Source organism: Drosophila willistoni (assembly GCF_018902025.1).
Source record: "Drosophila willistoni isolate 14030-0811.24 chromosome 2R unlocalized genomic scaffold, UCI_dwil_1.1 Seg167, whole genome shotgun sequence".
In the NCBI taxonomy this organism is placed as follows: Eukaryota; Metazoa; Arthropoda; class Insecta; order Diptera; family Drosophilidae; genus Drosophila; species Drosophila willistoni.
In genome coordinates, this window is record NW_025814050.1 from 14,214,161 (window position 1) to 14,241,870 (window position 27,710).

A 27,710-nucleotide genomic window follows, 5' to 3' on the forward strand; every position below is an offset into this window, starting at 1 on the left:
CATTGAAACTCTATAAAAAGTTGTATTCGATTTATAATGTTTGTATGTGCAGATTGCTTACTGGGTTACCTAATAGGGGGAACTCTTAATTGTGTCTATAAGATATATAACTTTAAACCCATTCCAGGGTTTGAATTTAAATTTCAGAAATTACTTTAAGGTGAATTCAATTATTCTCAAATAATTTATAGAATTGTTACAAATAAAATGTGTAGCGGAAAAATATCGATAATTTTGAGAACTATCGTTCTATCAATAGTGCTATCGAGGGCTCACTCACCTCTAGCAGTTAATAAAACAACAACAATCGAGAGATACGGACGTGTTTGAGTTGGTCGCGGATGCAAAGAAAAAAATACATTTTAATGACAAAAAAGGTTAAAAAATAACGCGATAGTTGAGTGCTTTGGGGTGGAAAAGCGGGCGTGAAAATGTGGTAGCCATATAACTTGGTGAAATTGCACCACTGACTCGCTAAGAGACACCAACCAACCAACCACACAAAGTTCGCCCACACACATACACGCATTTGTTGTATTATATCGAGAATACAGGAAAAACGGTTCGAAACGAATACAAAAAATAGAAAAAAGTGAGAAACGTGCGAACATCGAGTGTTATGAAAATGTGCTAATATTACATGGAAAATTGCACGAAAAAAAAGGTGTGTACAATTAATGTATATTTTTTGTCAAATGGCAATCCAATAATTTTTACCCTCTCACTCTCTCTGTGTGGCTGTGCGTGAGTGTGTGTGTGTGTGTGCCTCTATGTATATATATATGTATCTGTATCTTCTGTGCAAAGCCAAAGAAAAGATATGCTGAAAAGCAAAAGAAGAGGAAAAGAAAAGAAAAAAGTATCTCGCTTCTCTCCTATTTTAAAATGTGTGTCAGTGTATTGTATATGAGTGGCTATCTGTCTATGTGTGTGTGTGTGGTGTCGGAAAAAGGCAAAAAAAAACATATACATAATAATAATAAATAATAACTGCTGATGAAAAACCGTTTGGCAACTTGGTCTATTAATTGTTGCCTCTATGTTTCTATGTGTGTGTGTGTTTTTGTGTTTTTTTCTATTGTTTTAAACGCTCTTTTATTATTGTTATTTTCTCACCGTTTTGTGCCAAATAACAGCAAATTATTACAAACAAAAGACGGCTACAATTTTCAAATATTAAACAATAATATCACAAACATGATTTATGTAAACATTTTTTGTTAATACTGAATGAAAAGTGTGAAAATTATGAAGATTTTGCTTCGAATGTATTTTTGTCACCCTCTTAACCCGGACGACGCCGCTTTTCTAGTGCTTTGCTGTCATGTCACACCTGAGACAAGTTTACCATATGCCTGCTACTGTCAGTCCCCCGCTTCCCCCTCTCTCTGCCCGTCCGTCCATATTCTGTCTGCTTGTCCATATTCCACCCCATTTGCAAGTTACATGTATCTCTTCTCGAACAAAAAAAAAAAACAGAAAGAAATAAATACAATTTAGTATTGAGTTTTTAAGTCACGGCTTTATGATACCCTGTAAATACCCATGTGACCACTTTTCTTGGTTTATTTGATAAATAAATAGAGTCAATTCACCTTAACCAGGGAAAATGTAAACGTGTTTACAATACTTTGAGACGGAAACGTTCAATTTTCTTTAACACTTTTTATTTTCTTTGATCTGATGACAACGAACTAAAAGCATTTTGTATTTTAATGAAATTTTGTATTATAATATCGCAAGATTTTTCATTATCAATAACAATATTCATTTATTTGTCATTGTTAGAGTGATGTTCCAAGGGTTATGAAATTGAATAGATATTGGTGCTTAATTATAGACAGATCCTATGAAGGAGTCCGGGCATTTGACATTTTTCAATTGCTCCTTATACCCCCAACTAGTGAGTCTTCTTCGATAAATCCTGATAGTAACAAAATTCCCTCTTCGAAATTTTTTGAAATAACTGATCCTAAAATATTGAATTTTTGATCGGATTTTCTTTAAAATGTATTCTAGCTCCGTCTATGCGCTTTACAATTTATTACAAAACAATATTGTCACAAGAATGAGCGAACAAGCAAACGAAAGACAGGCCTTATCCATTTTATATTTGAATGGCACAAATAAGTAGAATATAAGTACATTTCGTTATACTTCAGGAATCCTTATTCCTGATTTCTGATGCTTCTTAGACGCAACTGAAGATGTAATCTTTGTTTTTTCATCACATTTTCTCTTTTTCTCTTAGCCCTTCACGTTGCTAACCTTGGTCTGAATAGATCTGTTTCTTTGTTAACGTTTTAAGGGACGAATCCTCCGACAATAATGCACCTGTCTGGTCAGGTGTGTAAAGTAAGTCGGTAAATTGTGATAACTTACCATATTAGTTTACAAGAATTTATTTCATTACAACAGCAGTTAAAATGGAATTGACCTGTTCTGGTTTCTAAAAAAATTTAACTCAAAATGCCTAGACCACTTTTTTTGGTGGAAAAATATTAAAAAATTTTCAGGACCACAATCAAATTAGTAAAAGAACCATTCAGAAATAAAACCTGAATTATTTTTGTACACTCAATATGTAATTATAAAGCTTGGCAACCCAGTAAAGCCGAACCGTAGTGTTTCGAACGAAAATGATTCACATATCACTCGGAATTGAGAACAACAAGTTCGAAAACGGTGCGAAATTGCTTTCGATTCAGGTTTCTAATGGTTTTCTTTTTAGATCTGAGCAATAACTCAAAAAAAAAACTCTTTAGAATACTTAGCTGCACAATGATGCATTTGCTTAGATGTTTCTTTCCTTTTTGAATATATTCAAATGTGTCAACATATACCCAAAATGAGAAGGGTATTTTTCCTTTGCTCTTCTGTGTGTGTGTTGTTGTTGTTTAATGTGTTTAGGTGTGGTCGTGCTTTAGTTGAGGGGGCGGCCCTTCGGAACGGACGGAAGTGGCCGTAAAAACAACAAAAACAACAACAACTGAAACCGAAACAGAAAATGTGTATGCCCACGCTGTTGACATTGAACTCTCTCTCTTTTGCCTGTCGCCGCTCCAAACTGTGCCCCCCGAGCTCCTCTCTCCACATCTCTTACCCTTTGCATTGGCCTGACACTCACTCACTCACTCGCCTCGTTACTTTCCAAAAATCCACACAAACACACACACACACGCAAATAGATACTTACTTATATATGTGGACCTACTCCTGGCCTTTCATTTTTGTTTTTACTTTACTTGGGAAAATTCAAATGGGGATAATTATGTTTCTCGAAAATGTGTTTATCTCTAAACTTGTAGTGCTTCTTTCTCGTTTGCAATTAGAAATCCTTTCCAAATATTAATAGAGTTAAAGTTAGTCAGTCTGGGCGCCAACCCATTACGAAAAAGGTTAACTAACACTGAAGTTTTGTAGCCGAAAACTCAAAAATGTAGCACTGTATTAAGATGTCAAAAAAAGGAGTCATTCATTAGCTATTGGGTTAGGCCTAAATTTTACGGTTTGTAGTTGAGATTGTCATGAGCACCACATCATCATTTTGTTTATACATTTGTTGTTAATAGCAGACTTCAAGTTTATTTGTTAAAATTTGCAACAGCTTCTGTTTAAAAAGTTTGCAAATGAATTCAGTAGCAGATATTGAATGTAAATGAGGTATTTTATTATACAGATAAGAGCGTGTTTATCGATATTTATATTTAAGAAATATGTACTTCATAGTCAATAAAGAAAGGTATGAAAAACAAATACTGGGTTTTAGCCGACTTGAAGTAAATAAATCATATTAATTTTAAAGATTTTTTTAGGCCCTTAAAAATACGATGAAATATGCAGTTGTAAGCTTTGCCATTCTTTTTTTTTTTTTGCAATTGAAACAGTTCCTATAACATTGCTATATAAAAATTTCTTTTTGTCTGATCTGATCACAAAAGTTATATTTTGTCCAAATTAAGATCATTTTGAAGACATGCTATTCAGGCGTACCGAAAATCAATAAAAGTAGAAAATTAATTAAAGGAACAATACTTTCGAGATTGCCCAGACCTCCTGAATCTGTCCACGACCTACCATCTATGTAATAGAAGCAGTCTAAAACATTTAAAACAATTCAAATTCGCAAAAGTATTTTAGTCCTTGAGTTACTCTAAAATACAGAAATGTTTAAAAAATGATAGACAAAATTTTAGACTTTTTTCAATTTTGATTCCGCCTAAAATTAATCGAAACGAAAATTGAATTCTGTTCTCGTTTTCAAATTTGGTTTGACATTTAGATGGTCTATCAATAGATTCAATTCCGAAAAGTGAATACAAAGCTGTTTTGGGTTTAAAAAGTATTCGTATCAATAGATTCATTTCCGAAATTCCGGTTTAAAAAGTATTCGAAAATGATTCAATTCGATTTTAAGCTCAATTATCTTGTATGTATGTTTTTTTTAATCTTGGTAAAATAGATTTATAATAGAGCATTAAAACTTCGTTAATATATATGTATGTAATTCTATTGTTAGTTTCTTTTAGCTTTTTCCCATTTGTAATTTCTTCCCATGTATTGTGTGAGTGCGGGGGCACTCCGTGTGTGTGTGTGTGTCTGTCTATGTGTATGTGGTATGGCCATTTTCGGGGCAAAGCTTTCTCATTATTATTACGCCAAGTTTTATATAGATATACTCGCATATATATATATGTACATATGGACAACCCGCACTGTCTTTTTTATTATGTGGCTCACGTCTTAAGAGGTGGGGTTTTCGTGGAGGTGGTGGGGGAGGCGGAGGTGAGGAGAAAAGATTCGCGCTGCGACTGCGCATGATTATGGCACATTTCACAGAAAACCAATGGAAGATGATGATGATGATGATGATGATGATGGCGATGACGAGACCAAAGTTGACTGCGCTGTTTGCTGCCTGTTGCAGAAACGTGTCAAGTTGGCTGATATATCTACTAAGCTTGTGATATAGGTGGATGGATATACACATATCTAAGAGTAGCATGCACCAAAGCCAACAGAGAGTCGAGTCGAGTTTGAGTTCGATTAATTTCGTTGCGCCTCGGTAGCTGTGCACTCAACTCAAACATCCGCTCACCCTCATACCTTTCTTTACCCCACCTTTTTGCCACACAGAGATATAGAGATATATATGTATGTACATATATTCGTCAGGCATCGGATAACACTTGGCAGCTTTTGTCGTACGCTTGGACACATAACCCTTTTTTTTTTTGTTGACCGACTTGACTAAAACTAGTAACATCTGTTTAGGTTGTAGGGCTCAGATTACACTAGGCAACAAAATCAACCAAAATAAGAATGGAAAACGAGGGTTACTTGAAGAGTTCAGTGCCGCTATAAATACAAGAATATTATTAATTTGTGTGCTAACATTATTGCCTCTATGTGATAATCTTCCAAGTCTATCAGAGTATTCATTATGACTAAAAGGATTGGCAAAGTTTACCTTGAACTAACTGTAATTACTAATTTTTTTGATTTAGGGTTTGTGGGTCGAGGAAACTCATTAAGTGCCCAACCAAAAGCCACTAACGAGCATTGTCATTATGCAATTTACAGAAGTTCTTAATGCCAATTCGCACACGTGCTTTCAATCTAATGACTGTCTTGACTAAAATGATTATGCAAATTCGTTTCCATTCATTCAGGGTCCAAAAATGTATTTTTCTAGCGATGACAAATAAAAAATCATATTTTGATGCAATTTAAAAAACACAAGTTAGCAAGGAATCAATTGATTTTTCAAAATTAAATTCCATATTTTAATATTGTTTAACCATCTACCAAGCATAATTATTTTTCTATGTTCTTTATAACAGATTAGAAGGCAATTTAATCATGGAATCGAAAATATTGTCCATACGAATAAATTAATCGAAAGATGGTTTATATAATATAATGCTTAATATAATTAAGCAATAATCAAAGGACAGTTTTCAACAATTAACAATCAATTAAAGCATAACTTTGAGCAAAGCATTTTAAAATTAAAATATTGTCCGCCAAAATAAGTTTGACGATTAAATTAAACAAAAGAGGGGTTTTCAATAAATTAAAAGCGTTATTGACGATTAAATTAATCGAAAGAAAGTTTTCAATGTAGTTTAATCATAACCTTGAGCTAAAAAATCGAAAATATAACTTACGATTTTATAGTGACATCACTACATCTACCTTACAGTATACCACATGCAGATTTAGCTTTCAATGGTCATTTTTGGATTAAAAAGTGTAATTTTAAGTTTTAGTCGATTAACTTAGTTATATCCAACAAACTTTAATGCTAGCCTTCGTTCAATCCCCTTGTCCACACTGTCTATATATATGTACATATTTATATATCTGTTAAACACCCCAAAACACTGACAAAAACCAACAACATGCTATCAGATACAAAAATATCACCAAAAAGAGTTGCTTTTCACCTCATTGTTTCGGTCTTTTGCTTTGTTTCGCCTTGTTTCTTATTCTCGCTTACACCTGTTCCGATGTCAAAAGCATTTTTTGCATTTTGTTTGGTTTTGTTTTGCTTTTGTTTTTCGCTTACATTCATGTAACAAATAAAATTCTTTTATAAATGCTCCATATTTGGGGGAAACAGACACGCCTCTTTTTTTCTCGATTATACCCTGTAGCCCATTAGGAAATGAAGTATATTAGGCTTGTAGAAATTTATTGAAAGTAAAATGAATTATTTAAAATTACTTTTGGCCCATGAAAACAAATTCAACTGCTTATTACTTAATACAGGGTACCTCAGCGTCATTATGCTGCATTTATGTCTTTGAAAATTTTTTTTAATTGTTTCTACAGAGTGGGCGCAGCTGCTTTACTTGTAGAATGTCAAACCAAACCCACACTCAAACACACACACACACGCACAACTCAAGCCAACTGAGAAATGTTTGCCTCATATTTAGCGTATCAAATAATTGAGCTCAATTGATTTTAATTAAAACTGACAACTTGATGTTATATGGAAACAAAAAAAAAAGAGAACAAAAATATCTAAAGAACCATCTAAATGGTGATGATGTGTGTGCGTGTGTGTGTGTGTTTGATGGACTGCGTCGGTGAGAATGAAAAGAATGCACAAATCTACCTAATATAGGAAAACTACTGCATCCCCTACCATTACATACGATTAGTAATCTTGAAAAGGAATCATAAAGTAGGCAGCAATCCAATGATCATGCCATTGCTAGTGATTAGTTTATTACAAAATTGTTAAATCAAATGGAAAGACTTCTAACCATTTAACTAGAAGTTTTTAGCACCATTTAAACTCAATTCTATACTTCTGTTATTATTCTAATTATCCCTTGTGTTTACAAAAAAGTTGCTTGTAAATATTGAAATTGAAATTTGAGACATTCAGTCTCACAATAAAACAAATGAATGAGCCTGAAAACTTAAATGAATTGAATAAACACAAGTATTTGTATTTGTCAAACTCATTCATTCCTTGAATGCTCTTTTAAGCATTCAAGTGAAATGAATAAGTCGAATTTGAACTTATATACAAACAGACGACTCGATTACTCACATTCATTCCTTCATTCTGGTTTGTCTGAGGTTTCAAATACCAATTCCTTGAGTAGAATGGCGATGAATGAATCGTTCAGTCCTTTATATAATCGATTACATATTCATTCAAAGAAAGACTGGCTACTGCAAGTAATCATGGTGCTCTGAGTTTTCAAATGTTTTAGTCGTTTGTTAAGTTCAAAAGACTCACTCATTTAAATAGTATTTGGATAATTGTGTTTTCAGTAATTGAAGTTTTTGAACTGCTCATGTGATCGTGGTTTAAGTACTTCATTTAAATATGTAAAGAGCAATGCCATGAAATTTTCTAGGTAGATCCATATAGATCCACTTTAAAAATCTAGATACTGATTAGCTATTTACTGCCCCCTCAAATAAAATGAATGATAGATAAAATTTTGAACTATTTTATCGATCGTTTCAATATAATGTTTCTATAGAAAACAAAGAGACTAATCAAATTCAGTAATAAAAAGGAAAATATGATTAAATTTGCTTTCGTTACGTTCGTAAAGTTATTTCATGCATAATTATTGATAATAATTTCACTGTGAAACTGTTGATTATTGCTTTTGTTTATGCATATCAATTTGCTTATCAAATGAGTCACAGTAATTAAAGAAATAAATTTGCGCCGTGATTTTGAGATTTGACTGACAATCACCTGTTTTATTTACATTTTTGAATAATCATTAATTTGGAATTGGAATTTCCAATCAATGATTTCTAAATGAAAATCAATAACTAACAAACTGGCTGATAATCAGTCTTTGAATAATAGAATTTGAGTGCTAATATAGATCATGCATCTAAATTTAGATTAAGTAAATAGACTAAAGATTCAAAATTGATTATCATTTTCCAAACTATCAAACGAGAACCCTTCAACAAGGGCAACAAATATTGAATATATATTTCTCCCTTGAGTCAGCTAGTTTTGAATTAAATGGATCTAGAATTCTCTTATTATAAACTGATTTGTTATTTAGATAAGAATGAAAGGGAATAAATATTTCAACAATGAATCACACACTATTCATACCTGAATAACATATGAACAATCTGCATATGCATATATACATATGTTTGCATAAGTGCTCTATTTGTCATTCCGATAAATAATATATATCTAATAAACTCTGAGTCACAAGCTAAATAATAGCATTTCATTGTTAATTATTTGCGTAAAGCCGAATTGGGATTTCAATTCTTCTTTTTTCTACATATATTTAAATAAATCAATTTATCCTGTGCCAAACCAAAATAGATATCTAAAGATAGAGCTTGAAAAATGCCAAGAGAGAAAAGTTCTCGAATTTACTATGTAACACAACTCGAAAAGTTGTTGTGTTTTAACCAATGAAAAAAACCAATAAAAATCGTTTGATCAAGATATTTGCCTACTTTTCTCTTGGCTCTTTAGTTAAACTTTTCGAAAAAGGGTTTAATAATTTTTTTGTGAATATTGGATATAGACACACACCCTATTCTATATGTTATATATAGAGAGCATTCCATTTTTGTACTAAAATAACTTTCATACAAAGTACTTACTCTTTCTTTTTTTTTTGTTTTTGTTTATAAATTTCAACGCTTGTGCCAATTGGCCCCATTGTTTGTCATTGTTCATCCTATTGAAATTCAACACTTTATTTAAACATTCAGACAGAGAAATGAATAATAATTAAATTAAATTGGGCTGACGTTTGTTTCTAAATATTTTGCGCTCGCGCTTTCCTCCAGTGAACCGGGCCGGGCCGAGACGGCAGGCGGGCCGGCAGGTCTAACAGCAGCTGTTTCGCATATTTGTTAATGGGAATTTTATAGTAAATTTTTTAACAATACCCTTAACTTTAAGAGTATATTGGTTTTAGGATATAATATTGGTTTTTCATAGAACATTAGTTTAAAATTTTGGATCCAGTTTTCACTTTGTTTTAAGGCGTGGACGGATCTAGAAAATATCTTCAAGGAGGTTCCAATAAAAAAATTCAGATTTTCAGCTCATTCGGATAATGTTAGAAATTTGATGAATGCATTTTGTTAGTCTAACGATTGAAGAACTTACTTTTTGAGGATATAAAGAGATGAAAAAAGTCAAGTTACGAGTCGAGACTATCCGGACTCCCAGTCTTGATCCGTCTATGATTTAAAAGATTCAAGTTAGGCTATTCGTCTAATCAATTGTTTATTTATTAAAATTTTTACGTGGTTTTAAGGATTCTAGTAAATATTCGGTCATTTTAGGATCCGCCATTGGGTACATTGGATGCTATGTATAACTATTGGACTGATACAAGCTATGTTATTTCGTTTACTAATAAAATTAACCAAAAACCGACTTTGAGTAAAGAGTTATTATTTTAATAATTTTTTAGAATTTTCTGCTAAAACTTGAGATTAGCAATGCCCAAAAGGTTTGAAAACAGGAAAAGCTGCTACTTTCACGAACAATTTCTAATTTTTAGCCAGCTTTAGCCGTTTTGACCCTTTCCGCGAAAAAGTCTTTAAAGCATAAACAAATAATTTTCATAGTTTTTGCATTGGTCAGTTAGTTAGGGAAGGCAAAATTCGGTATGGTCCAAGATACCTCGAATCTCGTATCTTGGGTTTAGTTTTTTTTGTTTTTTAAACATTCGGCATGTCGGCGTTATAAGTAGCAATAACAAAAATGTTGCAAACTAGCTGCATGTGTTTGGTTTTTAGTTTTAGTTTTGTTTATTATTTTTTAGATGCGCGCGCGCGAAAAAAAATTAAAAAAAAAACTTTCACTTCCATTAAATAAATTTGAGTGTCTATATATGTATTTGTGTTGGTGTGTGTGTGTGTGTGTGTGTGTACCTGTTTGCCAAGCGTTGGAGTTGGTCGTTTGCTGTCCATCGTTAAATGACATTAGGTTAGGTTTTATGGCCCAGAGACCGGCGAAATTCTGCATAAAATAAAACAAAATAAACAAACAAAAGCGGGGGGAGATGAAAAAAAAAAATTGTCAATGTAGAAAATTTACATGGGTAAAAGTGGCCGGCCAGCTAAAGCAAAATCACGCAAACGTTTTCGCTTTTCTTTTTCTACATTTATGCCCTTTGAAAGTTTAATGAGCAAGTGGCTCTAGATAAGTGGGTTAAAGTTCTTTTGTTTTCATTACGAATACAAAAACTGAGATTTTGCATCTTTTTACTTCTTAGCCACAAAGCATTGGAATTATTAGCTATTTCTTTTGAATCATTGGTTTCCTTTTATCATGAATCATGTTGAATAGACTTTATTATCCATATTATGCATTGAGAAACAATGAGATTCTCTATCCCGAAGCAGTATCCTTTCAAAAACACTTTAAAAACTTGTTTATATAGAAAATCTACAGAGTTTTGATAGTTTTTCTTTGTCTTTTTATTCGTTTTCCCAAAAACAGACGTTATTTTTGTCTCTTTTCATTAAAAAAAAAGGTTTTTTTTAAATATTTTGGTATATTGGATAATAAAGTGTAAATTGTTTCTCAGATTATTTATAATAACGGTTTCAAACCAAGAACTCTTGCCACTAATAATCGGGGGAGCCACTGAGCCATTCGTAGATGTTTCTGTGTCAGATAACGCGCTAAGTTTTCTAAAGTTATACGTAACTAAATAGAAACCCCAACAGACTAAATCGTGAGATTAAGCAAAATTTTTTCTTTTGTATTTCTGGAATAACAAGAATTAGCCTCCCTGGGAATTGCCCCTATTATGAATCCAGGGCTGCTCTTGTGGCAATTTCAGGAATTACTTTCGCAAAGATTACCCAACACTTTTTGAAGTACGTTAAGATGCATCGATACCACAAAATTATATATCGATAACAGGCGCGCTATCGTTACTAAAAAAAAATACTTCATCATCAATAATAATTTATTGAAGTCTAAGAAAAAACCAAATTCGCATATTCTAAACTCAAAATCTGAATTAGTAATAGACTTCATATAATCGCTGTGCCATTACGGGAAGATTAAGTAGTTCCTTTATGTCATATACATGAAAGAAACATTATACAAGAAAAGTTTTTCTGGATATTGTCAACTGGGCAGTACGCGTCAAAATACAACTAAAACCGATCTAAAAGTCTAACGTCATGGCTCTTAACGACAAAACTAATTCCTCTGCAATGAGTTGCAAGAATGTTTCGAATCCCATCAAGTGTCGAATGGGAAACGATGGTAAAGCAATGCTACTTCGATTGCCCAGCATTCGCCGCGATGTGGGACGTCCCAAGATCTTTGAAAACAGCAAACTTATTAAAAGTATACTCTTAGACAATCCCAACTTCACTTCCATCGATGTGAAACGGAAATTAGAGTCACTGCATGGCATCACAATGAGTCGACGTACCGTTCAACGTCGTATCAGTGAAATACGAACCAAGCAACTGGAGTTGCAGGACGAAAATGAAGAGAATTTTGAAATTGGTCACCTTAGTAAGGAAGCCAAAAAGAGACGCTTGGAGTGGGCGCTGGCCCATCAGGACTGGACGGTTCAAGATTGGCGTAATGTCTTCAACTTGAATGATATCAAGTTTATTAGTGGTAACCTTACGCCCAAGCAAATCTGTGCCGACTCTTTACTAGGACCGGAGGGAACTGCCAATGATCTAAATCTTCTTGAACAATTGATGTCTATTATTGAGCCAAAAATAAGGGAACTGCCACATGCACCAAAAAATATAAATCAATTCCGAAAGACACTCTATAACATATGGGACACTGATCAGGAAATGATGGACAAAATTGAGCTGCTGTACGTATCCATGACATGGCGTGTGGCTTCTGTAATAAAAAGTGGCGGAGAGGAATCCGATTTTTGACTACTTGCAGCTTTACCTAGAGGGTAGAGGTAGACTACTACTACCTAGACTTAGTATTATGTTAAGAAACTTTAAAAAAAATGATACTATACTTTTTTTTTAAATTCAACCAAGCTTAGCATAGAAAACTCATTGTCTTAACTTTATAAGAGTAAACAAGTTAATAACTTGTATAATTGTTCCTAAAACCTGAGATCCTAGATCAAGGTGTTTCCATAATTAGATCGTTCCATAATTAAATGGAACAACCAAATAATTTTAATCTGAGACAAGTCGTCGCCATAAAACAAATAGTTTAGACAGAGACAGACATTGAAAAAAAGTGTATATTTCTGTTGCCAAATTTTGTCATAAAATTCACTTTCACTGTCAATTTCTTTTTCAAATTTATTCAAAATTAGCATTCATAGTTCACTTTTGCATAAATTCGACAGCAGCTTTTCGCATACATGAATACTTTAAATATAACAATTTTGTATTAAGAATTTTTGATATACTAGAATAAAGAACAATGGAAATAAATCGCTAGATATTTAAATAATAAATATTTTATTATAAAAAGCTTATTGGTTGTTATTACAAGTTAAAGTTTAAATGAAATATGTAGTCGATTTTTATCAGCTTTAATTTGGAATAAGTTATTATGAAGTAAATATGTTATTTCCTTCTGAATGACGACATTATCTAATATCTGATCTATATGATGTATTTTATATATCTATGCTGGGGAAAAAACTGTTAATTGCATTTTAATTAATGTGTTGAAAAATTTGATAAATTTCAAATATTATTTATGAATTCTGGTAAAACCAATTAATAGATCTCATTGAGAGAAATTAATGTGCTTAATAGCCAAATGTCTCATCGTTTTGTTGTGTATTGTTTTACACATTTGCCCACAATGTGATTCATAAACATTAAAGTTAATTAAAGCATAGACTGCTGTAATATATTAAGACTTCTACCCCATGGGCTAAAATGACTAATGAGCTCACAATCAGACGAGTACACACATATGTACGTATGTATATATAGTCATTAAACTGACCAATTGACTGAGCGCACTCGATGCAAAAACAAAACAAAATTTTATATATAATAATAATATATTTGCACGAGGGTTACCAAATTGCGGCCCAAGGCTAAAGCTAAAGTTGATCCGGTTGCTGTTGCTGCTAATCTATTCAACAGTTGAAACCAAAAAGAAAAAAAAACCCCGACATATCAATCTACGGCTCAGTTGACAGCTGCTGGTGCCACTTGTGCTGCGATTGCATTTTGGAAATCTGATCAGAGAGGTTTTTGGCGCGCTTCGTTGGTTAACTTTTGATGGGAATGGGGAGTGGGGGACTCTGACTGACTCACTAGAGCAGATTTGTTTACATGGTGGAACGTCTTTTGCCCTGCCCCTCATGTGAGACCTTTTTTCTTCACCACCCCTACTCCTTGAGGTGATTCATTTATGCCATATCATCTTTCCAGTGGATACAAGTCTGGGACTGGAACTATTATTTTGCACTTATAAATAGAGCATTTTAGAGTCGGTGACCCTATAGGACAATTGTTGTTGGTATTAGCTTTCGTTTCTCTTTTATTTTGTTTTCCCCCCTCTCTGATTCATATAAAAGTTTTCCTCAGTGGGGTTGAAAAAATGGAAAACCATGAAAAAAGACAGACAGAGAGAGAAATAGAGAGACAAACTCATGCAATGCAATTAGTCTAAATGGCATATTAGTCAACGTTGGCTCACCCAGTGGTTAGAGAAGGGGAAAGGAGAGAGAGGTCTATTTTATTTTTAAACTTGGGCCACAACTTTACACTCTCATTGCCAGGTTTAATTGTGGTGGAAGCTCTCAACTTCCGTTCACACATAACAGGTGCAATAGGAAAGCCAAGCCAACAAAAAAAAAAGAGCAACAAAACGACAAAAAAAGGCAAAAACAAAACCAGCAAGAGGGAAAACTAGTTTTCTATTTTTTTTATTATGTATTTTTATTGCAGTCAGACAAAAGCCGAGTGCTTCATAATCATTGAAAATAATGACAATTTTATTATGTTAGATAATAAACCCTGCTTAAATAGATAAGTCCGCTAATGGTACTCAGGTTTTATCTACCTCCAATTTCCAGTTAATGAACGATATTTGAAACAAATTTGAAAGTTTACTTTTCACTATAGTTTACTTGATGTTTGTTACATTTTGAAAGTTCATATTTTAGTACAGTTTTGTTGCATTTAAATTATTTTCACTCGTATAGAAATCGATTGCAGCTATTAAGCTAAATGGAAGTGCTTTTAATTCGCTGGGATTAGTCAAACAGAGTTTCTTCGCAAATTTAGTATTTTGTAATTATATAGGTAAAAATTATAAAATTTTATAGGTAAAATTTATAAAAAATATTTTAAAAATAGAAAATTAGTTGGAAATCATGATTTACCAATTTGAATGCGTCTGGAATATGGGATAGAAATTGCCATATCGTGGTTTTAGTGTGTAAAATAAAGTAAATAGGACTACTTAAAGCAACTTTAATATTTATGATAATTTTTAAATTATAAAAAGAACAAAATTTAAGAATACTATGGAATTTCTGAATCTACTTGTTAATTACAATTTAACAAAAAAGAGAAATGCCTATTTTGCCTTTTTAATCATTATTAGTTTACATTAATTTGTATAACCCATACCAATGTTTGTTTAACTTATCAAATGGTGACCCCGACGAGCGTAAATCTACTCAATGTAGAATAGCGTTGACACACAACGAGTCTAGGCATACTCAGTGCCTAAAAGATTGCATCTCATCATATATTGACATCTAAATTGGTGACCCCGACGAGCTCAATTCTTAAAGCAATGCTTATCATTTTTGCTATGGAACTTTTTCGCTGTATTTTGAGGTTCTTAAAGCATTAAAAGCGCAATTAACGTCTAGCATTTCCATTTTTCTTAGCTAGATTGCATTCCAAATAATCTGTTTCACACACACACACACAACACTTTATCACACCGAGAAGATCAAATGCTTTTTATAATTTCGTATAATTAAAGAAAACAAAATCCGAAAGAAAGAAAGAAAGACTTGTTGTAAAAATCTCACGCTTTCTTGCTTGCATTTATCTTTTTTCCTAGAACATAATTGAAACTTTGCACTATTTTTTAATGCACTCTACAATCAGACATAAGATGGGTATTTTAGGTAACCCAACAATCTTGCGTATACTTGAGTATAACCTGCCGCTGCTCCACCCATTTCCTCAACAAAATCATCAACATTATGTGCCCATTCCCATTTCCCATCCGTCACATACATATCTCAGATGAATCGTTTTGCACTTGCAATGCAGAAGCAGCTACTTGACTGACTGCCTTGAATGAGTGACTGACTGACTGGAATGACTGTCATGAAAGTCTTCAACTACGTTAAGCATATTATGCATGCATTTATGTGTGTAGCCTCGTAAGTCTTTTATGGTCACTGCACTGTTCTACGCTCTAGAAACACTCACTCTTGCATAGAAGCATAGTGAGTGATTTAGTGACCCACTTTATGCCATAAATTAGCACACATGTAGAGAGAAACTGTTGCCTGCCTGCCTAGTGCTAACCAGGCCTAGACACTGGCCACTTATTAAATCTTTATACATACATATGTATAAAAGTCCAGCTCACGCACTTCAATTCTTGTTTTATAGATCATTGTCATGTTTGTTGTTTAGCTTTCAGTTTCCTCACTTTAACGTCGTTCAATTGGGTCAACAACAACGACAACTATATACAAACATATATCGTATAAATATATATATTGAGTAGGATGAAGATGATAAAGAGAAAGAGAATGAAGAAGAAAAAGTGAAAAACCTGCCATTAAAAAGTCATTAACTATTGTTCAATATTAAGTTATTTCATAGCATTAATTAGTCTTGCAGTTGTGCTTCGGCTGCAAGCAGATTGAAATGTTTACCCCCTCTACCCAAAAAAAAAAACCAAACATAAGAAAATCAAACGAACATATACCCAACTTGGCACATACAATGTTGGTTAATTGATTGGAGAAAGTAAAGCTGACCGAACGACCAGCCAACCAACCAACCAACCAAACGTCTGACTGACCGACCAACCGACAGACCGACCGATCACATTGCCTCTTTGCCTGGGAAAAATATCTTTCTATTCGATGCCAAAGTGCAAACGGGCAATGCTAGTATTGAAAATCAACTGCATTTTCAATAAAATTAATTTCGATTTGCTTGTCATAGCGAGAAATTGAAAAATTGTTCGTCTCTCTTAATGAACTTTTGATGAAAAATGATAATTTTCTCAAAAAGCAATAATTAGTATGCATATATTGATGAAATTTATCCAAAAGGCATCAGTTAAATGCAACAATGATTGATTCATTCATTCATTTTCAAATCTCATGCCCTCAATACTTATGATTTTTTATAGTAATAATTTTTAATTTGAAATGTTTTTAAAATGTAGGTATATAAATTATAATAAAAATTACTAATAACTAAATTAGTCAAATCAAAGCCATTTTACATTTTTAAATATTTTGCAGTATAATATTCTTTTGAAATTTATTAACATTACAAATGATTATCTTCTTGGCCATTAGTTGGATTGAACTTTTAAACTAAACTTGATTACGCTTCTTTCATGGACAGTTTTCAGCAATAGCCTAAAAGATCATAACAATTGATGGATAGATGGTCATGAATTTAAATTTGAATATAACATAATATGATGAACATAATATATAATCAATACAATATTTGGTTGAGACAATCGTTAGAGTTCAAACTGCTTTTTAATTCGTTTTGTTGGAAGAAGGTGGAAAATCCACCTTCTTTTCCATATCTGAAAACTGTAAATAATGAATTTTTCGTTGATTTTCAATGTGAAAAACAATTTGGAATGTAGATTTTTTTTAAACAGTAAAAATAATATAATTATTTTAATAATGTACCAATTTTTTAAGCACCCCTTCTGAGAGACGAAAACTTATTTTTGAATTTTGAACAAAGTTAAAAGTGATTTTTAAGGCCAATTGTTTTATAGTTTTTGGTTCAAAATAGTTTCCTTTTCTTTTCGGTCATGTTCTAAGATATGTTTTGATTATGTTTAAATCTTGCTTATTAATTATGTTATCTCCGTTTTTCCATTTTTTAGTCTAATGGACTTTATATGTGTATCTTACAATTTCAAAATATATGTCAACTAATACAAACATTTGCTTCAAATCGAATACAAATTACTGAAGTCCGTATACTTAAAAGTTATTACAAAATCATTTTGTCTAGTTATTGATTATTATTATTACTATTAATATTATTGTCTCTATTAATGTGCCTTTTTTTTTCTAATTAAAAAAAAATCGACAAAAATCTTGATTTATATATAGAGGAATAATTCTATTTTAGCAAAAATGTTGAGTGCTTTATACACTTTTCGCTAACAAACATTAGAAATGGTTTAAATTTAATGATTTTGTAACTTTTAATAACAATATTTTGCCTTTATATTTACTTTAATAAAATGGTTAACAATTATCTGTAAACAAAATCATCTAACCATTGTGAAAACAAAACTTTTTCAATAAAGGAAATGAACTTGGTTATAAAAAATAAAAAAAATGTCTTCTCTGATAAGATTGTCTGAGAATATAAAATGTGAGCCGATAGAAGTTCCTTCTGGGTATTAACACATTTGCATATCCATGATATTAAAATGACAGAAAAAGAAAAAAGAATAGGTAAAACTAAAGTTTTTACTATTACAAAAATAAAAATTTATGATATTTGAACAAAAGATTTCCAACGATAGAATCGTGTCGTTAGATTCATTAGAATAAACAACACCACGAAATGGTCATTTCAAGTATTATCTCACACATGTCCATTATTGGGTAGCGGATTACAGCTCCATACGATTTGTTATTGGGTTTTGTTTCAGTTTTCTTCAGGTCGTTGCCATTTGTTTGGCTTTTTTTTTGTTTTTTATTCAATTTACATATTACTATATCTTGGGATGTCTTTTTTTTTTTTTTTGTTAGTCGTTTTTCTTTATGACGATGATATTGGTTGCATTTTGTGACCGTTAACGTTAACATTTTTAATAGTATTTCTTTTGTGTGTGTTTGTGATGGACGCTGCAGCGGGAATGTTTGGAGTACGGTATAGCAACTGGAGGAGGAGATGGAGTAAAACAAACTCGTTTCCGTCTCGCACTACGATTTCGCTGCAAAAGCCAACGGTCCAATGTTTGTCTGTGTTTGCCCGTCTCTATCTTCTCCACCTCCTCATCCTCCTCTTCATCGTCGTCCATCTCCCACTCTACTATGTGTCTGTATGTTTAATTTATGAAAGTTTAAATGTTGTTTCTTTTGCCACAGGTCCCGGTATAGTAAGTCGAGGTGCATTGCATTACATTCGTGCCTGTAAATCAGAACTACCGCTAGGCATCAGCATCATCCTATCCCCCATCCCAAAAAACAACTGGTTGAACTTTATAAATATTTATTATATACATACAATATACTTTAGAGTCAATCTACTGCGTGTGTGTACACATTTATACCAATCACATCCTTAAGCGTCTGAGCCACTGACCTTATTGCATTTGGTCAAGAGAGCTCAGAAAGGAAATCTTTTTAGCCATTGACTTTGAGCATGAAAGTAGAACACCAAATGCCGGTCCCCGGGCCTTTTCCAAGCCAACATAATTGATAAAAGAGAAATACATATATATATATATATACAATGTACAAAGTAAACTCAAATAAAGTAAACGTGCTCTGTATTAGAAAGTAAAATGCGAATGAGGCATTTTTACACTTGTCAAAATCGGAGTGTTGTATGCGTTTGACAATTTTCAGTTGTCTGCATTTAATTTTAGGTCAACCAAGTTGGATATATGTATGTAGAGACACATTTTTGTAAAAACTTGAATAACGAAGCTCTTTAAAAGTCGAATATTTTAGTAATTTTAACCTAAAAATATTGGTACAAAATATTACCAAAGAGATAAAATAAGCATGGCATATGTTTTTGAGTTATTATTAGCCTATTACCTTTAATATAATATTGATTGTAGATTCAAACTAGTCGGTGCATTTCATTTACCAGAAACTAAATATTCTTTTGTTCTGAAAAATAACTCACATCCTGGAAAGTCCTAAAACAATCCTGACAATCATCCTAGCCCAAGTCAAATCTCAAAGATAACACCTGCTCTGAATGGACCTTTATTTTGACTTTAGTTGTTGGCCAGGTGCATTTTTTTGTAGACCTTAATAGTTTAAAATTTTCATCTCTACGTCACTATGTTTGAAAATATTACAATAAAATGTGTTTCCCTTCGAATTTCTTAAGAAAAACAATACCCTGATGATTCCTTGAAGTCAACGTCAATTCCTGGTGACATCTAGTTCTTTTCCCCCTCAATTTGCTGAAACATTTTAACAAGAATTCAGTTTGAAACTCTCTAAGTCAATGCCAAAAACCTTTCGTTGTTAATTGTATTGCATTGAATGTGAGCATACAATTTTCATTAGGATGCCTAAAAAAGTTCTTTGGAAATTTGACACATTCCTTGAGAATGAAAAACTTGTAACAATAACTATTTTAATTCAATCTTTGCCTACATACATAGATTCGGCATAAAGTGATTTGAATCAATGTAGATGACACTGTATAGCTAAAAAATACTTTTCACTTATATACTACATATATTTTCTAACCATTTTCATTACCTTTTTGTTGTTCTTGTGTCATTTTAGATGGTCGCCTACATATAATCGTTTCCATATATATATAAAAGCACATCATGTCCGAGAAGGTCAGCACTTCCCTTGCTGCTCAGCTGCATAATCATGCATTGACATCAAGCGAAGCGGCAACAACGGTAGCCAGTTGCCACCATGTGGCAGCACCTGCAAAGGAAACGGCACAACAACAGCAGCAGCAGCAGCACCAGCAGCCACTCCAATTCGAAATGGATGGACCAGCAGCAGCGATAAGTGCACAATTGAATTTTAAAATTATGCCCGCTGACAGTTTGCCCGGTTTGAGCTATCAGGAAATGTTTGCTTCGATGAATACATCACAAATTTCGAATGCCTCGACAGAGTCCAGCTGTAGTCCACCGTCGGTGGGTATTGGGTGTGGTCCCCCAAAGCCGGCGAGACACATGGCCGTACAGCCAATGATTAGTGTAAGTGAAATGAATTAATTTTGGAAAAGAAAAAGTATTTAATTTTCCGTTTCTTTATATCTATAGAAATCCTGTCGCTTTCCCAAGCTCGAAGAATGTGCCCATTTTCATTACGAGAGAGTTCAATTGGGAGCTCTGTCTGTCCAGCTGCTCGACGATAAATCAGAGCAATTGAGCAACAGTATTGCCTCGCAATCAATTGGCGGTGATGTGGCCCACAATTCCTTGAGAAGTTTCTCACCCGAAAGCTGTTGGTTCATCATACGAGTGTGTCCGCAGCGTTGTGAACCGTTTCTGATTAAGCGCAGTTTTGAGAATATGCAAATGCTGGACGAGATGTTGCATCGTTGTGTCTATGATCGTAAGATCAGTGGCCTACGTAATATGTCCGAGCTGGAGGCAGAATTACCCAGTGAATCAGATGTGGAATATGCTGTGGCCAAATATTTGGAGCGTTTCTCGAAAATTGCCTCTGATTCGTTGACATGTGGAACTGTCTTGACATGGCTTCAATTGGATAATAAGGGACGTCGCCTGCCCCTGGCCGATGGTGAAACTCAACGTACCATTAATACTCCTGCTGTGGGCGCTGCCTATGGCGTTAGACGCTATCAGGCACAGGCTCCGGATGAAATTAATATCGAAGTTGGCGATATGATCTCAGTGATCGATATGCCAAGTCCAGCGGAATCCGTTTGGTGGCGTGGCAAGAAATCTCATTTACAGAAATCTCACTATGAAGTTGGTTTCTTTCCACAATCGTGTGTGGCTACTATTGGGGATAAGGTACCAAGAAATTTCCCTATGCCAGCACCATTGGTCGGCCATTTGGACAGTGTGTCACCCACAAAGCCGGTATTGAGAAAACATGGCAAATTGATTGCCTTCTTTCGTTCGTTTATTCTGTCACGACCCTCGCGACGACGTCTCAAACAGAGTGGCATTTATCGGGAGCGGGTCTTTAATTGCGATTTATCGGAGCATTTACTCAACAGTGGTCAAGATATACCCATGGTGCTGAAATCTTGTGCAGAATTTATTGAGAATTATGGTGTAATCGATGGCATTTATCGCCTGTCGGGCATCACATCGAATATACAACGTTTGCGGCGTTCCTTTGATGAGGAGCGTGTTCCTGACTTGGGTAATCCCGAAATGAAACAGGATATCCATGCAGTGAGCTCACTATTGAAAATGTATTTCCGTGAATTGCCCAATCCTTTGTGCACTTATCAATTGTATGATAATTTTGTTGAGGCTATACAAGTGAAAGCCGATGAGGCCGACGAACGATTGCGTTTGATGAAGGAAACCGTGCTAAAGTTACCGCCGCCGCATTATCGGTAAGTTGATAAAGTAAAGCAAATTGCCTAATTGACAGATGCCAGAACAGATAGATATATATGAACTCCAGCAGCTTAAGAATATAGGGAGGAAAATTGATAAGAAATGGTATCAAAGTTGATAGGCTTAAAAAACCTTAAGACTACTTTACCTTACCTTCTGTAAGTGGTAAATTTTAAACTAATTCCATATTTGTTACCTTCCTTTGCAGTACTTTAAAATACTTGGCCGAGCATTTGTTTAAAGTGTCACAACATCATGAACGAACTGGGATGACGGATAAGAATTTGGCCATTGTCTGGGCTCCGAATTTGCTACGTTCTCCGGCATTGGAATCTGGTGGTGTGGCCGCCTTACGTGGCGTTGGCGTTCAAGCGGTAGTCACTGAGTACCTGATACGCAATTGCCATAATATATTTGATGCCATTGAAGATCACAATGCTGCACGTTTGAGTGTGGCAACAGCGGCAGGAGCTGGAACTGGAATTGGGGCCACAGGCGAACTTCGTCTCGAATCGTTGACAGATTGTGAGAGTTTATTGGTGGAGCAACGAGAACAGGATCAGTCCTTAACGGTGGTCGAACGGCCCAAGAGTTTAAGTACAGGCGGAGCCAAGCTAATTAGCCTGGAAGAGGCTCAAGAGCGTCATTCACGCATCGAGGCTACCGATCTGAAGCAATCTCTGCCCATTAGTATGCTCTCCTCGACCAGTAATGCGGCCACCAATATTGGTTCTTACATAGAAGTGGGCGGAGGACCATCTAGTTTGCCAGATAAATACCATACAGTGCTATCAGCTCCAAGAAGTTGGCAGAAACGTAAACCGGACAAGACGCCGTCTTGGAAATCCATTTTCACGCGCAGTCAACGTCAAGGTAGTGTCGATCCTGGCCAGAAACTGGTAGGCCCACATGATGCAGCAAGCGCAGGCGGCGGCGGCAAGGAACCATCAAGTTCTCGAGTTAATTTTGTTCAAGCATCGCATGCTCATGCCAGCAAAGAGCTATCGAAACTGGATAAGCCCAAGTCCATTGAGCTATTGGAGACGACACATGAGATGAGGGAATCAAAGCCCATGGAATTGTGTATACGTTCCAATTCGATTGATAGTCTGCGCACTGTGGGTCACTCTCGCAGTGTTTCGCATGATTCATATTTCGATTTATTGCAATCTCCACAGCGTGGCCATATGACCACCTGCCCATCGCGTGAGTTATCCGAATTGGGGCTTAATTTTGATCGTGAAGAACCAGAAATGCGCATTTTCTCTGAAAGCGAGAGTCTAGTTAGTTCGCCGCGTGTGGGCAAAGAGAATGTTCCACCCGCTTCGGGATGTGCCACGCGTCGTATTATGCGTGCACGGCCCGAGGAATTCTCCAGTCAAACGAATAGCGTTAATCCCAGTCCCAAAAAGCAACCGCGTCTTAATCTATTATCACCCAGCACGGCCAGAAGTCTTCCACATGCCACAAGCAGCAACGCCAGCGGCGGCGGCGTAGTGCACACCGCAGCAGCGAATGCACCGTGTGGCCATGAACCAGCTGGTGCTGAGAATTGTTGCAAGCGTTATAAGCTAGAGGATCAGCTATCTGATATACAATTCATTGATTGTGGTACTCCGGAGCATGCTCCGACAACACAACAACAATTTGCCAGCGTGGAAGTGCATTCACCACCGCCACCAAAGCCGGCTAGAGCAGCTAATCATCATTCAGCCGGCGTAGAGGCGCCCCTCTCCGCATCATTAACGACGGCGGCAACACCCGCGAATGCCACAACTCGTTATAGTTATCCCCAAGTGCAGTTGGGAGCAAAGCGCAAGGAGAAACAAGTGGCCAAAGAACGTTTCAGCTATCCGGGCACAAACAATGAGACGCAACCAAACACAATTCCCCCACGACCCAAGCAGTAAGTCATAAGAATAAAATATCGCAAAGCCTTGGAAAATCTTACAACTTGATCTATTTTAGCAATCATGCGACGCCTCCGTTGCGTAGTAAACCCAGAATTGAAACATCTGAGGATTCGCAAGTGAAATTAACTGTACCCACACCAACCACTCCAGCCCATAGTCCACGCTATTCGTTGCTTCTATGCGATACAGAGGAGAGTTCGGAAAATAGTTCGGCTGTGAATACACCACAATATGATATGGAACCATTGATGCTAACCTCAGCCATGTCGGGCATATCCGGTGTATCATCCAATATGCAACAACAATTGCTATTGGGTGTGGATGCAACAGGGGGCAGTAGTTATTTGGGCAGCTCCTATGAGAGCATAGGCCAGCATGTAAGAGCTCTATACAAAAAATAATATTCCAAACGCATTAACATCCTTTCTTCTTTCCTTTTCGTAGTTTAATAATCTGCAAGATGTAGAACATCGTGATATGAATGCATTGAAACGTGAATTATCTCTGGATTTGCAACCATTGCAACCAACACGTCAATCGCAAACGGTTAACAACAATCGGGCAGCCACTTTGCCAGTGAAAGAACAACTTCAGACAGCTGCCGCCATGTGCTGCTCCTCGCCGAATAATTCGAATTTCACCGACAATACTAGTCAATCGGTAACGCCCAGTGAGTTTGGTTATCAACATTTGCAACGACAACTCAGCATGCACTCATTGCTGGCCACAGAGGAGAGTTCTCCCGTCTATGAGGATTTCGAACAGACGCCAAGTAATACATTTGCTGCCGCTGGGCCACAAAAACTTTTGGCTAGTCCCATCAAGTCTACCATAAGCATAACATACAAATCGCCAGAGAAGGAAAAGCCGCCATTATTAAATGAAAAACCATCAACACTGCTAGAAACAAATTTCGATGAGAATATTGTATATGAGCAGGTAAAATTGTTTCGTAATTCGGTAACTGAAGTCAATCAGATGCTTAATGAGAGGCATAGCCTAAAGCAAATTGAGGAGGAAGAGCATGATGGTGGTGCCTCAAAGGCCGCAGAAATGACACAACAATTGCTCGATTTGGAGGAGCAGCAGCATCAATTACTCTATGAGAATATTGAGTTACGTAAACCTCAAACAGTTTATGAGAATCTACGTGGCGAGGAAATGAAAGTCAATACTCAAAACGATACAGACACAGAAACAACAAAAACTTGTGATCGCATCGAACTGGATAGTTTGGAAAGTTTGCCTGATAATAACACTTTACAAGACGAACACGAATCACTTCAAGAACAACAACAACAACAACAAATGCCAGAAGAAGAAACAATGGCACAACTTTCATATAGAAAATCACCATCGTTTAGTGTCAAAGAATTGGCAAATAAATTTGAAAGTTCACCCGTTGAGCAATTGCCAAGTTTTGATTTCTCTCTACGCGGTGGCTCAATGAAGAAACCAAATGAATTGAGTGTACCCAAGCCCATCAATGCAGGATTAGGTGGAGGAGGAGGAGTAGGATCTGGTGCAGTCGCAACTGTTCCTGCTTCACTTAAAAAACTCAATAATGCACAGAAAATTACTCGTTCACTGGATGAGAATGCATTTGTACGTGAATTTGGTGGCAAACAATTGCAAGATTTATCAGTAAATAAATTGCCTGAAATGATAATGCCCGATTTGAATAATCGTCGCAAAAGTTTCGATTTCACGCGTCCCAAGACATTGAATCCACCCAAACGTTTGCCTGGCATGAGCATTACCGAGGAGATTTGTCAGAAACGTGAACAAATTACACCCACAACCGAGAATCGTATCTCGTTAATCCAACAAAATAATATACCCAAAGAGACGTCTGCCATCATCACAACATCGACTCCAGTATCCTTGCCACAGCAGCCACCATTGGGAGTGCCGCCACCAAGCAATTCGGGACGCAAGAGTGTCCTTACCGGAGTTATACTTGATCGTGAGCGCATTGATAAGATCAAAGAGGAACGTCGCCAGCAATTGACACAGAAATACTATGGCGATACTCTGAAATCACGCTCAAAAACTGAACTCAACAGCGAGGATAATAATTTCCAAACAGCCGAATCATTACGCATCAAGTCCAAATCACGTGGAGATGTACACACTTTGCAAAAGGATATGGATATGAACTTAAAGCAATTGTCACGTGTGGCTGCCGCTGGTTCGGAGAGCACTTTGAATACAGGCGACTATGCAACACAACATCATCATCAGCAACAACAACAACACCACCACCCACATAATCAACGTGTTCGTCGCATTTCCGATGAAAAGAATCAAAATTGTGATACCAATAATGGGGGAATATCAACAACGTTGCTAAGCGTTAAATCGGCAGCTCAAAAATATGATACAAATAAAGCAGCAGCAACGGCAGCAGCAGCAACTGTGGCACCACCAGCAGCAATAACAACAACAACGACTGCACCTGGTAAATTTGAACGTGCCTCATTGCTGCCCTCACGTGATCGAGGGCAAAGGAACTCATTAAGTGCCAATGAGTCAAATGCAAGCGTCAAGTAAGTTAGCCTCGATACTTGTCTAATTATTTGTAGATTGAATTATGACTTTGAAATGATTTTAATCAATATTTATTGGAATTTGTCATACAAAAAAGGTCTTGTAGATGTTCTAAACAAGATTATACAAATTGTGTTTGCAATAAGTAATAAGACAATGAAAACTGCACAGCCAATTACTTTGATGATGAGTTTAGAATGCGTGTTGTACTGTAACCTGAATCTGTCTATATAAATAACTAATTGCCTTTACTTTCGTTTTTTATTTACAGCAATAGAGAAAAGATCTCACCACAATTCTCAATTCGCGATGTGACAGCGATGTTTGAATCTCGTTCACAAAACCAATAGACTAAGGGGGACAAAAATTACCAACTATTTGTACATCGAATATGAAATGAATGAAGATGACAACTGCTAAAATGATATAGCCGTTCATGCGTGTTATTATATAATATACTCTATATATTTATATATATAAATAAATATATATAGTCTATACATTTTTTTATATATGTATTTTATTTAGTTTCTAAACATTATCGTTTAAGTCGCAATACCTACATACATACATATACATGCATACAAATTCAAGTGGCTGCCAAAGACATGAAATTTATATATACATATATACGCCACTTGATAAAAAAATTTTAGTTTATGGACGACTATGCAAAATTTAATTTTGTTTTAAGAGCGCATATTAAAGAAAAAGAACTAAAAGACCCAAAAACCACGCCCATTGCATTGAGGTGATGTTTGTTTTTTTTTTATAGTCGTTAAGTTTCATACGTTTTTGTTTTATACTTTGACAAAAGAAAAAAAAATTATAAATTTGTATTAAATTTAATCGTTTCATTTGTGTTTAGTGTGCTTAATTTTTAGACGTTTTGGTTGTAATTAATTATATATACATATATTATGATTTTATGAAATTATTTTCGAAACAATGCATTTTCATGGCAACTTGTGCGTGTTGTAAGTTGTATTAAAAATTATGATAATACGAATAATTTATATATTTCATAAAGCTACAAAATAAAAGCAACCAATACAATTAAATTGCAATTGTCTCTTTTAAACGTTTTGTAAATAATCAGCAATGCTTGCATTTTACATATTGACTAAAGTGAGCTCTCGCCCTATAGATCCAAAAACAATATTTGCCAAAATTGGATTTCTGCTTGACTATAAAGTTTGACACTTTTTTAATTGGGTTGAAGAGTAAATCTAAGAAAGAACTATAAACTAAATGAAGAACAAAGCTTTTCGGCT

At 35.1% G+C, this 27,710-nt stretch overlaps 2 protein-coding genes and 1 long non-coding RNA gene across 3 annotated transcripts; 2 read left to right on the forward strand and 1 right to left on the reverse strand.

Moving 5' to 3' along the window:
• Positions 1-301: 301 nt before the first annotated feature.
• On the forward strand, positions 302-27,414 carry LOC6642775 (GTPase-activating protein CdGAPr). Its single transcript, XM_023175997.2, has 7 exons — positions 302-664; positions 20,193-20,626; positions 20,693-21,969; positions 22,182-23,879; positions 23,942-24,263; positions 24,331-26,435; positions 26,708-27,414. Exons 2-7 carry the CDS (start codon positions 20,240-20,242, stop codon positions 26,784-26,786), a joined length of 5,868 nt encoding a protein of 1,955 aa, XP_023031765.2. The 5' UTR covers positions 302-664; positions 20,193-20,239; the 3' UTR covers positions 26,787-27,414.
• Positions 11,438-12,926, forward strand: LOC6642774. Its single transcript, XM_002064939.4, has one exon. It carries the CDS (start codon positions 11,680-11,682, stop codon positions 12,406-12,408), a length of 729 nt encoding a protein of 242 aa, XP_002064975.1. The 5' UTR covers positions 11,438-11,679; the 3' UTR covers positions 12,409-12,926.
• LOC124460264 lies at positions 18,914-20,218 on the reverse strand. The gene is made up of 2 exons (XR_006954188.1): positions 20,166-20,218; positions 18,914-19,117 (listed from the first exon to the last, which is right to left on the reverse strand). It is a non-coding gene; the product is annotated as an uncharacterized LOC124460264 (long non-coding RNA).
• Positions 27,415-27,710: the final 296 nt, after the last annotated feature.

Excerpts from the sequence above, each read along its gene's own strand:
- LOC6642774 (XM_002064939.4), top strand. The coding sequence starts at position 11,680 with ATGGCTCTTAACGACAAAACTAATTCCTCTGCAATGAGTTGCAAGAAT.
- LOC6642775 (XM_023175997.2), top strand. The coding sequence starts at position 20,240 with ATGTCCGAGAAGGTCAGCACTTCCCTTGCTGCTCAGCTGCATAATCAT. Across the intron at positions 20,627-20,692 it reads CCGTACAGCCAATGATTAGT|AAATCCTGTCGCTTTCCCAA; the intron begins GTAAGTGAAATG and ends TTATATCTATAG. Across the intron at positions 26,436-26,707 it reads GAGTCAAATGCAAGCGTCAA|CAATAGAGAAAAGATCTCAC; the intron begins GTAAGTTAGCCT and ends TTTTATTTACAG.